Raw genomic sequence first — 13,103 nt, 5'->3', positions numbered from 1 at the left:
AGTATCTGGCACCTGTATCTCACCGTACTCTGGACACAGCCCTTATATCTCTCAGTATCCAGGACCTGTATCTCACCGTACCTTGGACACAGCCCCTATATCTCTCAGTATCTGGCACCTGTATCTCACCGTACTCTGGACACAGCCCGTATGTCTCTCAGTATCTGGCGCCTGTATCTCACCGTACTCCGGACATAGCCCCTGTGTCTCTCTGGACATGGCACCTCAATCTTTCTGGACTCTGGACACGCCACATGTTTCGCACCGTTACCTAAACACAAGCCCCTGTATTTCTCCTTAACCTGGACCCAAACTCTGTATTCCCTTTATAACCTGGACACAGCCCCTACATCTCATCACATTTGGAGAATGAACTGAACCCTGACTATCCATGAGCTTTCAGAAGCTTCTGAAAATCTCCATGTGTGCAAGGTGCGGTTTCTCCACACTGCTTGATGGCTCTTACCAGTCGGTCACTGCAGGAGAAATCCTTTTTCTTCCGGTCGGGGGCCCAGTTGGCTGGGCGGCCAGCGGCATCTGGAAAGCAGAAATGGAGAAAATGAGACATCCCCAATGAAAATAAATGTGAGAGCACGAAATGTGAGATTACAAGCATGAGCTGGAACCACAAAGTGAAAGGCATAAAGCATGAGAGCGAACATCTGAGATCACAAATATGAGTGATCATAACTGTAGGAAGCTGGCTCTCTTTGTACTATGCCAAAATGAGGTATAGTGTGCAGAGTCCAGTGAATCACCAGAGGTTTTGCTGAGGCTAAAGCAGATAATACTAATGCTCTCTTTTGTGGTAGTGTGGGCGAGCAGTTAAGCTTATCAGAGGATAGTGTTAAGCATTTGTTGTACACTCAGTGGCAAAAAAATGAGACACACATTCAATAAATACACCCCAGACCAATTTATATGAATTATATATATATATATATATATATATATATATATATATATATATATATATATATATATATATATATATATATATATATATATATATATATATTTAGTAGAACCACAGAATTTCGTCATAGGTAAATATGTTTTTGCAATAGAAATACTTTTCACTTTAAACAAATGGACACACTCCAATTTTCAGACTTTGCAATGTTAACCTACGGGAGGAAGAAAACCTTCAGCATACATAGAGATAACATTGACTTACAAGACCAGCCTTCGGAAGTTAAGGTAAGCATTTGGCAAGGTTCAGTTCAGCACCAGCAGTACAGCACCAGCAGTACACCACCAGCAGCACAGGAGCACCCGGGTGCAGGGTGGAAGTTCGAGGGCGGGTGCACAAAACAAATTAATGGGGATTAGGGCAATCGTTCAGAGGCTGATTACAGGTGAGCAGCAGCGGCTTCGGGGGGCCAGTCTTCAGGGGTTGAAAAAGCTGACCGGAGTAGGTCGTGGTTGGAGGAGAGTCTCAGTGCCCAGGCTGCAGGTGACGTCGAAGAGTCCAGGAGAGGTCAGATTACGGTAGGCTCAGGCTCTGGAGCGCTGGGGAATCTTGCTGGAAGAAAACAAGTTACTTACCTGTAACTTTGGTTCCCTAGTATTGGTAGCTTTCATAGATTCCCATGCTTTGTATCATTCCCCGTCGTCGGAATGGGAGTCTCGGTAACAAAAATACCATAGCTGTAGGTACAAAAGACCAGGAAAAAAGGCCTAGGCCTCATTCCCCTTTTGTAGCTTATCACCCTCTTTGTGTAAAAGAGACCAAACTTAGGCCTCAGCCAATCAGAAGTGCCTCACCCCTTAGAACCTTCCTGTAGGAACCTCAGAGCCTCAGATTTTCGTAGCCGTTGTGTACTTAGACACCATATCTGTTGTAGGCTGAGCTTTCCTCGGGGGAAGTGGGTGGGCGCATGGGAATCTATGAAAGTTACCAATACTGGGGAACCAAAGTTACAGGTAAGTAACTTGTTTTCTTACCCCAGTATTGGAACTTTCATAGATTCCCATGCTTTGTATCAGAGTAGTAAGCAGTTAGTAACAAAATCACATTTTGCATCATCACAATATAGCAATAGGCAACATGACATAAAGATACAAAATGTGAAAGATGGAAGGTGGGAAAGAAAGGAAAGCTCACCAATCATTGGAAGAGGTTCCTCAGGACAGCCTGTCCTACTGCCACATCATCTTGTTGTAAGGACTCCAAGCAGTAATGCCTGGTAAAGGTGTGCACGCTGCTCCAGGTAGCAGCTCTGCAAATGTCTTTGATCTGGACCCCTGCGAAGAGGGCTGTAGTAGAAGCTACAGATCACATGGAATGTGCTCGAACCCTCCCAGTTAGAGGTTTGCCTGCAGCAGTGTGACAATGCAGAATGGTACTCGTGATCCATCTAGAAAGGCCTTGCTTGGAAAGAGGAAGGCCCTTGCTTGGACCTCCGAAGGCAACAAACAACTGAGAGGTTCTCCGAAAACTCTTAGTACGCTCCAAGTAGAATTTCAAACACCGTTGCACATCGAGGGAATGCAATGTCCTCTCTGCTGGTGTAGCTGGTTGAGGAAAGAACGCCTTCAGAATGACCGGTTCAGTCAAGTGGAAGTACGAGGGGACTTTAGGCATAAACCTCGGATTAGTCCTCATGATGACCGTGTTCCTTTTGAATTGAAGGAATGGTTCTTGGATAGTCAAGGCCTGCAATTCTCCAACACGTCTAGCCGACGTGAGAGCGAGGAGGAGAGCCAATTTACATGAAAGGTATTTCATTTCAGAACGATGGATCGGTTCAAACGGGCCCTTCATAAGTTGAGAAAGGACTAGATTCAGATGCCATGTTGGAGGAGGTGGTCTTACTGGTGGATAAACTCTGAACAATCCCTTTAGAAATTGTTTGATAATTCTGGCGGACCACAAGGAGGGTCCGGAGCCAGTCCTCCCGAATCTTGATATTGCCGCCAAATGGACCTTAACTGAGGAATGGGCTAGTCCCGACTTGGCCAAGGACAGCAGATAAGGAAGGATCTGGTGCGGCTTGGAAGCAAAAGGATCAATACCTTCTTTCGTGCACCAGCAACAAAATCTTTTCCACTTAAGACGGTAAGTCTTGTTCGTAGAGGGAGCTCTTGCCTGAGAAAGGACCTCCTTAATCTCAGCTGAAATGGGTAGATTCATAAATTCTCGCTGCTCAGGAGCCATGCAGTCAGGTGTAGTGACTGCGGATCTGGGAGCCAAACTTGTCCTTCGGACATCGTGAGGAGATCTGGAAGAACCTTCAAAGGAAGAGGAGGGGCTATCGAGAGCAGATGGAGTTCCGTGAACCAGAACTGCCTCGGCCAAACAGGGGCTATAAGGATCATCCTGCATGGCTCCACCTTGATCTTCCTGATGAGTCGTGGGATCAGAGGTATGGGAGGAAAAGCGTAGACAAATGTCCTCGACCATGCTATCGAAAGCGCACTCCCCAGAGAATCTTGATGGGGAAGCCTGCTTGCGTAAGACCGGCATTTCTTGTTGGTCGGAGTGGCAAAAAGATCGATCTCTGGTCTGCCCCACTGGCTGAAGACCTCCTCCAAGATTCTCTGATTCAATTCCCATTCGTGGCTGACTGAGGATGACCTGCTCAGTCTATCGGCGTTTTCGTTGAGGACGCCCGGCAAGTGTTCTGCTCTCAGCGAAACCCTCTGAAGAATCGCCCATTCCCAGATCAGTTGGGCCTCTTGCGACAATGGACGAGATCTGGTCCCCCCTTCCTTGTTCACATAGTGCATGGCCGTGGTGTTGTCCGTCCTGATCAGCACATGCGAACCTTTCAGGCGAGGAAGAAAAGCTTGCAGAGCTAGTCGTATTGCCCGTAACTCTAACAGGTTGATGTGGAGGCGTTTCTCATGGGGCGACCAATGACCGCTGACCTGCAGGTCTTGCATCACTGCCCCCCAACCCTCCAACGCGTCCGTTGTTATCACCTGCGGAGACGGGTCGCTTGCGAAGGATAGACCTTGGGACAAGTTGACCTGATTTGTCCACCATAAAGCTGCTTCCTTCATGCTTGGAGTGATCATCACTCTGTCTTCGAATGAACCGTGGACCTGCTGCCACTGGTTGTCCAGTTGCTCCTGCAGAGGGCGCATCCTTAGTCTGCAATGGGGAATTAGTGGGATACACGATGAAATCACCCCCAGCAGAGACTTGTAGCGGCAAACTGAAAGACACTTTTTTGTGCGCAAGTCCTGAGCAAGGGTTTGCAATTTGTCTCTCCTTTCCTGAGTAGGGAAGGCTCTTGAGAGGTTGGAATCCAAGATGGCTCCCAGGAAGCGAGCCTTCCTGGACGGGAGCAGGGAAGACTTCTCGTTGTTCAGAGTAAGCCCCAGATTCCGAAACAAATTGGTACAGGCTTGAACAGCCTTCAGCGCGTCCTTCCTGGACGGAGCCTTCAGTAACCAGTCGTCCAGGTAAGGGAAGACCTGGAAATGGTTCCTCCGCAGGAAAGCTGCCACCGGCGCCAGCACCTTTGTGAAATTCTTGGGGCTGAACGGAGTCCAAAGGGTAAGACCCTGAACTGAAAATGGCTCTTGCCTACTGTGAATCGCAGAAACCTTCTGTGTGCTGGGTGAATCGGAACGTGGAAATACGCATCTTCGAGATCGAGCGTGGCCATGAAATCCCCCGGGTTGATGAGTTTCAGGATGTCCTGGAGAGAGACCATCCGGAAGTATAGGGAGATGAGATAGGTGTTTAGCTCCCTGAGGTCTAAAATGGGGCACCACTTTTCTTGCGTCTTCTTCACCAGGAAGAACCTGGAATAAAATCCTTGTCCCCTTTGGTTTGCAGGGACCGGCTCTATCGCTCCCTTCCGGAGCATCTGTTGGACCTCGAGCCGCAGGAGACGCTGGTGTTGCGATGGAATGGCTGCCGGGGGCTTGGGTGGAGGGACTTGCGTGAATTCCAGGTATGCCCTTTCCGAATGATGTTGAGCACCCAACGGTCCGATGTTATTCTGGACCAGTTGTGAAGGTATTTGGTGACCCTGCCTCCAACTGCTGATCTCTTGAAGGAGGGTCCAGTAGGAAGGGCCAGGAGGCCGCTATTGGCGTTTGGACGAATCTCGTCCTCGTCCAGCCTGTTTCCCCTTATTGTAAGGCCGGGAGTAGTTGGTAGACTGGCCTTGCCGCTGTTGATAAGGCTGACGGTATTGTTGGGAACCTGAGCCCGTGGTGGAATAGCGTTGCTGTTGGTGATAGGATCCTCTGTAGTTACCACCTCTACCGCGGGATCCTTTAAACGGAGACTTTCTGTATTGAAGGGTCCCCAAGGACCTGGCAGTCTCTGTGTCCTTCTTTATGTCCTGAAGAGTGTCGTCAACAAGCTTGCCAAATAATGCTTCCCCATCAAAGGGAAGATCCAGGACCTTGTTTTGAATTTCAGGCCTAAACCAAGTAGCTTTGAGCCACCCTTGGCGGCGAAGGACTGCCGCCCCAGCCAAAGAACGGAACGCCGTCTTCGCAATGTCCATTGCGCAGTCAATGATTTCCATGGACGTTGATTCTCCCTCCTGTAAGATTTTCTTTGCCTCAGTCGTAGATTCCGGAGGCAGCTGGTCAAGGTATGGAGCTACATCGCACCAGAGCTGGCGGTCATATCTGCCCATGATTGCTAGGGCATTTGCTGCTCGCACCAGCAAACTTGCCATTGATGAGAATCGCTTCCCCACATTATCCAACCTCCACCCTTCCTTGTCCGGAGGAGTTGTTAATGGAGCAGAGGGGTTACGGGAGATCCTCTGCGTAGCTTGTGAGATCACAGAGTCTGGTCTGGGATGACCCGTTAAGGCTGCCGGGCCATCAACTGGTGCTTTGTATTTCTTCTCCAGACGCGGTAGCACCGGGACAACCGTCGCCGGGTTTTTCATGGCTTTCAGGCCCTCCTTCCACACATGTTCCACAATAGGAATGGACCTAGCCGATTTCATAAAAGGCTCCTTGAAATCGTATAAGAAGCATTCCGTGGCAACTTTAGGCATGGCCAGTTTGAATCTCGCAGCAGCTCTCTCCATCAGCTGGTGGAAGCCCCCAATGTCTGCAGGCGGGGAGTCCGCCGGCTCTGGGACTGGCGATGCTGGATCTGGAATGATATACTCATCATATTTGGTATCTGGAATAGAGCCATGATCCGATTGCTGACCCTCATCTGAGGAATCATCATGGATGTCTTGCAACCCGGAGGTCTCATGGTGGATGGGCATTCGAGGACGAGGGGAAACTGGAGCTGGCGTGGAAGGCGCCATTAATGAGGCTGACATCTCTGTAGGAGTTACTGGCGTGGACGGCACCGGCATAGGCCTAGACGCCTTAGATTTATAGTCCTGCAGCATCTTGTGCAGATCCTGGAGAAAAGAAGACGGCACTGAAACCATTTCCTGCTCTGCATGATGCTGTGACTGGGCCGACTGATAATGGCCCCCATCCTCACGTCCGTAGTCGCCCTCCGAGTCGGTGTCCTGGCATTTGACCAGAAGTTGGGAGGGACTATTAGCGTAGCTGTGTGAGTCCTGGTCCTCCTCCTCAGAATCTCCCTCTTGCAGAAGCATGGATGACAGTAGAGGAGACATAGCCTTCAGAGAAGTAACCTCCGGTGTGATCCGCGTCACCGAAATGGTAATCCTCTTTTCAGAGGATAAGATCGTCGACGGCTCCGTCGTCGACGGTTGTATACGCGTCGACGAGATTGGGGTTAGTGCAGTCGTCGACGAGGAGATGGTCGACACGCCAGCCGTTGTCGTTGTTAAAGTCGTCGTCGATGCTCTCATCGACGAGACCGTCGTCGTCATCATCGTCGTCGACACCATAGTCGACGGTGAGATTGGAACCGCCGTCGTCGGCACCTTCGTCGTCAAGACCTTCGTCGTCGAGCCCTTCGTCGTCGAGCCCTTCGTCGACGGCTTCATCGTCAGCACCTTCGACGTCGGGACCTTCGTCGTCGGGGACACCCTCGTCGGCGTCTTCGTCGTCGGCGTCTTCGCCGTCGACGGAACCGTCGTCGACGAGTCCCCTGTCGACGGGATCGTCGATGACAACGATGTAGATTTTTATTTTTTCATCGACGGAACCTCCATCGTCGACGTCTTCGTCGTCGAGGACTTAGAACTCCTCTCAGAAGACTGGGATTAAGGTTTTTTGAAGGCTGACACAGTCTTCTCACCTTTAGAAGGTAAATCTGGTCCTTCCCTCTCTTTTACACCTCGGTGAGGAGATTTGCTGGGACCTGGGCACTCAGACTCACTGGGGGTCTTTTTTGAGGCCTTGGAAGATCTTTCCATAGAGGGTGAAGGGGAACCCCTACCCCTTTTCACTGACCTTCTTGAAGAGGACATCGATGCCGCATCTTCACTGTCACTGGAAACAGTGTCTTTCCTGGTTTTCAGTTTATGGAGCCATGTCAAGAGTCTTCCCTCACGGTCCCGGAGGGTCTTGGCTGAAAAGGTGCGACAGATTTTACAGTCCGCAGCCTGGTGGTCAGGATAGAGGCAGTAGATGCAGTCCTTGTGCCTATCCTCCACAAAAAGCCTTTTCTTACCACAGGTGGAACAAGGTTTGAAAAGGGCTTTTTTCTTCTCCATTTCTGACATCCTGAAAGGCCACCAACAATCCTGAAGTGAAGGTGAAGATCTTGAAGTAGTAATCCTGAAGAAATCCTTTGTAAAAGTAGAATTTGAGCAGAGCTCAAAGGAGACTCCCTAAGCACAACGTGCGGTAGAAAATCTGAGGCTCTGAGGTTCCTTCAGGAAGGTTCTAAGGGGTGAGGCACTTCTGATTGGCTGAGGCCTAAGTTTGGTCTCTTTTACACAAAGAGGGTGATAAGCTACAAAAGGGGAATGAGGCCTAGGCCCTTTTTCCTGGTCTTTTGTACCTACAGCTATGGTATTTTTGTTACCGAGACTCCCATTCCGACGACGGGGAATGATACAAAGCATGGGAATCTATGAAAGTTCCAATACTGGGGTAACAGTGGAACCACTTGGACTCCGGTCGGAGGCGTCAGGTGCAGAGATGGAACCGGGGCAGGCTTTGCGGTTCTGTAGGTCACAGGGTCTTTAATTTGAAGATGGTTGCTTGGTGAACAGGTCCGCTTTTCTAGGTAGGTTTGATCTTTGTTGAAGTCAGTTCGGTCCTCCCAGGGTTTTGGAGGTCGCTAGGCTGCAGGACGAGTCATCTTTTCATGCAGGATCGACCAGGGCTGAAGACAGGAAATTAGGGCTGGGGCCAAGTTAGTTCGTCTATGCAGCCTTCTCTGCTGGTGTGACTGTGTAGTGCCGGTCTCTTCTTAGGTCATTAGGAAATGAAGTTCAGGGCTCAGGGGGGGCCACCTAAACGCTACCTTTAGGGACATTTAAAGGCAGTGCCAGATAGTAGCCAATGGGCTACTTACCTTAAGGGTAACTACCACCTCTAACTGCTCACCCCATGTGGGGGATGGGCATATCCTGATCATCTAAAATATGGTGGGCACTAAAAAGTGTACTTCACCTCGCTTCCAGCCCCTGGGTGGCACACCTCCAATTCTTTTTATGTTTTCCCACCTGTCCTCCTGCCAAAAAATAGAAGACCATTATAAAAATGGGGTAACCCAAAATGGTTCGAGGACCTGGGTAGTTAGTAGTATCAAAAACAGTGGTCCCAACCGACAGTTAAAGATCAACTGAATGTATTCTTACAATCAATACTTATTGTTTATGAGCAATCAAAATATTCTGCTCTAATGAATCAATCAACTACTACTTTACAAAAGAAACGAAGGAAAACTAACAGCACCCTGACATATCAACCCAGGTTGAACACAAGGAGTTTAATAAATCACTCCATCGCACATATTTATATACATTTTTACATAATTACATTAACGGTATGAAGAAGCAGAATTGCTAAGACCGTGCAAGAAAAAGAAGAGAGTGCAGTGATTAGAAAAGGGTGAACAAGCTAATCAGAATCAGTGACAAAGAATTGTTATATACACAATTTATAATGGTTCAAAACATAGGCTGGTAAACAAATATACAGCCCTTTTTAGGCAAACGGCCACTACTAATTAATTCACTCTGGATTCATATATACAGTCTTAAATCACATGTATAATGCAGTTGGAAAATAGTGGACCAGTTCGCAATATTAAAAAAGCGTCGACGATTCGACCCGACTGTGGCCTCGTGGGTAATTGGGGGCCTCGACCTGCGGGTCTTAGCAATTCTGCTTCTTCATACCGTTAATGTAATTATGTAAAGGGTGCTGTTACTTTTCCTTCGTTTCTTTTGTAAAGTAGTAGTTGATTGATTCTTTAGAGCAGAATATTTTGATTGCTCATAAACAATAAGTATTGATTGTAAGAATACATTCAGTTGAAAAAATAGAAGAGGCTGGGGTCACATTACACAGTCGGCAAGGCCTTTGAAGCTCCCAGCAACGGATGGCTCTTACTGACCAGGGGAAGGTGTGAACACCTCAACTCAGGAAAGGCATTGCTCTTGGCCTCAGAGTGCGCAGGCACTTTCACCATGAGGTCAGAACACTGTCTGGTGATAGCAGGTTGGCACAAGCCAGACTGTGACCACACTAAGGATTGGTAGGTTTCAGGGAACCAACCTCTCAACCTCTCTACGGGGTCCTGTGTGTGCACCTTTTAATAAATTCTTACACTGGAATCAGTGCAGGTTTATTATGGTGAGATGTTTGGTACCATCTCATATTTCAGTGAAGCTATCATGGAGCTGGGGAACTCGTAATGATGAGTTTCCAGCCCATGTACTTACTATGGCTTCCCTGGTCACTTACAATATCCAGGAATCGACAAGTATAATGCAAGGGAATATCTGCTCATGCAGATATGCCCTCACAGGAGATAAAATGCACCCTGCCTTTGGGCTAAGGCCTGTTAGAGGGGTGTCTTACCTATATCTCATGCAGTGTCTATGGGCATGGCACACAGGGATGTGTGCTATGTCAACTCTTCAGTTTTGTCTGCACCAAGACACGCAGGCTGCAGTGGCAGTGTGCATGTGCTTGGTGAGGGGTCCCTTATGCTGGCACCATTTCTGCTCCAGCCCTTAAGGACCCTCTTTAACCGCAAGACTCGTGGTACCAGGGGTACCTTTTGCGAGGGACTTATATGTAGCTAAATGGGTGTCAATTGTGGAAACAAAAGGTACAGTTTAGGGAAGGAGATTTGGCACAGGGGACCTGGTTGGCAGGAGCCCTGTGGGCTACCAATCAAAACTACATTCTTTTCCAGGCAAAAAGTGGGGGCTAACCATGCCCAAAAGAGGCACTTTCCTACATAATCCCCCCTCCCCCAAACAAAAGAGGATGAGACTAACCTTCCTCTAGAGAGTACTCATCATCTAAGTGGAGGAACCTGGAAAGACCAGCTGTATTGACATGGGCAGTCCCAGGTCTGTGTTCCACTTCAAAGCCCATTCCCTGTAAGGATATGGACCACCTTAGCAGTTTGGGATTTTCACCTTTCATTTGCATTCACCATCTGAGAGGCCTGTGGTGAGTTTGAACAAGGAAGTGAAAGCCAAACAGGTATGGCCTCAACATCTTCAGGGACCAAACCACAGCAAAGGCCGCCCTCTCAATGGCACCCCAACACTGTTTCCTAGGGAGTAGCCTACTTCTAATGAATGTTACTGGCTGGTCTTGACCTTGGTCATTTATTTGAGATAGGACCACTCCTATCCCATGTTGAGAGGCATCAGTTTGCAGAATGAATTACTTCGCATAATCTGGAGCTCTCAGAACAGGTGCAGACACATTGCTTCCTTCACAGTTTCAAAAGCCTTTTGACAGCTCACTGTCCAGTTCACCTTTTTGGGCATTCTTTTGGAGGTCACTTCTGTGAGGGGTGCCACGATGGTGCCTTAATTCCTCACAAACCTCCTATAATACCTAGTCAAGCCAAGGAATGCCTAGACTTGAGTCTGGATAGTTGGAGCCACCCAGTCCAGAATGGTCTGGATCTTGGGCTGTAAAGGTTGAACTTGGCCTCCACTAACACCCAAGTATACCTTTACCTGCCCTATCTGCCACTTGCTTGCCTTGGTAGTGAGGCCCGCACTTCTCAGAGCCCCTAGCATTTTCCCAAGGGGTATCAGGTGATTCTGCCAGGTGGAACTAAAGAGAGCAATATCATCTAGATCTGCTGCACTAAAGGATATCAATCCAGCAAGGACTTTTCTCACCAACCTTTGAGAAGTGGCAGGTGTATTTTTCAAACCAAAGGAAATCAAAGTGAACTGATAATGGCCATCTGGGGTTAAAAATGCAGATCTTTCTTTTGCTAAGGGGAGGTCAGACCTATCTGCCAGTACCCTGATGTGAGATCAAAGGTACTCAGATACTTGGATGCTCCAAACCTGTCAATAGGCTCATTTGCCCTTGGAATCGGGTGTGAATCTGTTTTGCTCACATCATTGAGACCCCTATAGTCTACACATTGCCTAATTTCTTTCCTCCCACCCTGGGTATGGGGCTTGGGGACTAAGGCAACTGGGCTGGCCCAAGGGTTCTCAGATGGCTCTATGACTACCAATTCCAGCATCATACGAACTTCAGCTTTGATGCTCTCCTTCAGATGATCAGACTTCCTGTACCTTTTATTCTTGACAGGTAGGCCCTTCACCAGTATCCAAATCATGGGCACATCAGCTAGCCTGCATAGGGGCCAAATAGAAGAGCTCAGCAAACTGATTTAGGACTTGCCTGCAATCAGTCTGCTGTGGGAAGTGAGGGCGTCTGATAAGACCACTTGTTTCACTGACCCATCTTTGTAGGAAAGGAGGTCAGTGAGAGGTTCCCTCTCAGCTTCCTGATCCTCATTTGTAACTATGAGCATGGTTATATCTGCCCTGTCATAGTAGGATTTAAGGCGGTTGACATGGATGCCCTCTTGGGGTTCCTGTCGGAGCCAAGGTCCATCAGATAGGTGACATCTCCTTTTCTTTCTAGGATAGGTAGGGTCCACTCCACTTGTCTTGGAGAGTGCTAGGAGCCACTGGCTCCAAAAACCACACCTTCTGCCCTAGCTGGAACTCAACCATAGCAGCCTTTTGGTCATACCATTGCTTATGAAGCGTGTTAGAAATGGGATCCCTGGCTGGCCAGGGCTTGCGCCAAAGTCAGTCAGAGGCCACCACTCCTAAGTCAGGGCAAGGGAGTTACACGCCAAGATAACCCCTGCTCACCCTCTAGGTAACGTGGCGCGAGCAGCAAGGCTAAACTTGGAGGCGATGTGAGTTAAGTATTTGCGCACGCACCCCAGCAACAACACCCAGGCCCACCACAAAGGAAACTCCACACAAGGTTATATATGAAAATAGCCTTTGTATTACACCAAAACACATTAGATAAACACACACTTTACACTGTGCCAACAGGAACGGGCAGAATTTACAGGGGATATGTACAAGACAGGGCCACCTGGACCACTGTCAGGAATCAGCACTTTTAGAACATAGCACTTTTAGGACATAGCACTTTTAGAACATAGCACTTGGAACATAACGTACACAACCAGTAACTACTGGTAAAGGTTAAGTACCACCTACGCAATCCTAACCACCTTAGGAACAGGTCACGCAGGGAACCAGGACCTCACTAGCACCACCTGCACTAGGAGAACAACCCTCTAAGTATCACAATACCTGTAGGGGTATAAGCACATAACACATGATGCATAACATACATTCAGCGGTGTAAGGGAGGAAAACACATGATGCATCAACAATACATTCAGAGGTGTAAGAAGAAGGCACATGACGCATAAAAACACATTCAGAGGTGCAGCAAAAGAACACTTCGCAGAAATCACTTTAGCACAGAACTTACATCAAGTCCGGGTTGTGCCACTGCGCCAACACCTAAACGTACCAGCTGCCCACTACTTGCTGGGCAGCTGAGGGACAAGACAGGGCCTAAACGCTGCAGCTGGCACTAAGTGCTGCGCAGCTGGGGAAGGCCAGGGTAGGGACGTAGGAGGGCAACTCACTCCTAAGTCCAGAACATGTCCCTAGGAAGGAATAACCTAAACGGTGCAGCTGCCCACTAATTGCTGGGCAGCTGGAAAACAAATCTGCGACAGGGGCTCTCACTAG

General features: G+C 48.5%; 1 protein-coding gene across 2 annotated transcripts in view; it reads right to left on the bottom strand.

The window, feature by feature from the left end:
* The window catches only part of LOC144770561 (bifunctional polynucleotide phosphatase/kinase-like), a 130,855-nt gene that overhangs the window by 46,810 nt on the left and 70,942 nt on the right, over positions 1-13,103 (bottom strand). For both annotated transcript variants that reach the window (XR_013598926.1, XM_078655179.1), the window contains exon 10: positions 467-537. Coding sequence is in view for 1 of the 2 variants with exons in the window: in XM_078655179.1 (XP_078511305.1) it covers positions 467-537 (71 nt within the window). In the remaining variant the exon portion in view is untranslated. The remainder of the gene's footprint in view (positions 1-466; positions 538-13,103) is intronic.

This window comes from Lissotriton helveticus, chromosome 7 (genome assembly GCF_964261635.1).
Source record: "Lissotriton helveticus chromosome 7, aLisHel1.1, whole genome shotgun sequence".
NCBI classification, from domain to species: domain Eukaryota; kingdom Metazoa; phylum Chordata; class Amphibia; order Caudata; family Salamandridae; genus Lissotriton; species Lissotriton helveticus.
This window is presented reverse-complemented; position numbering and strand designations above follow the sequence as displayed.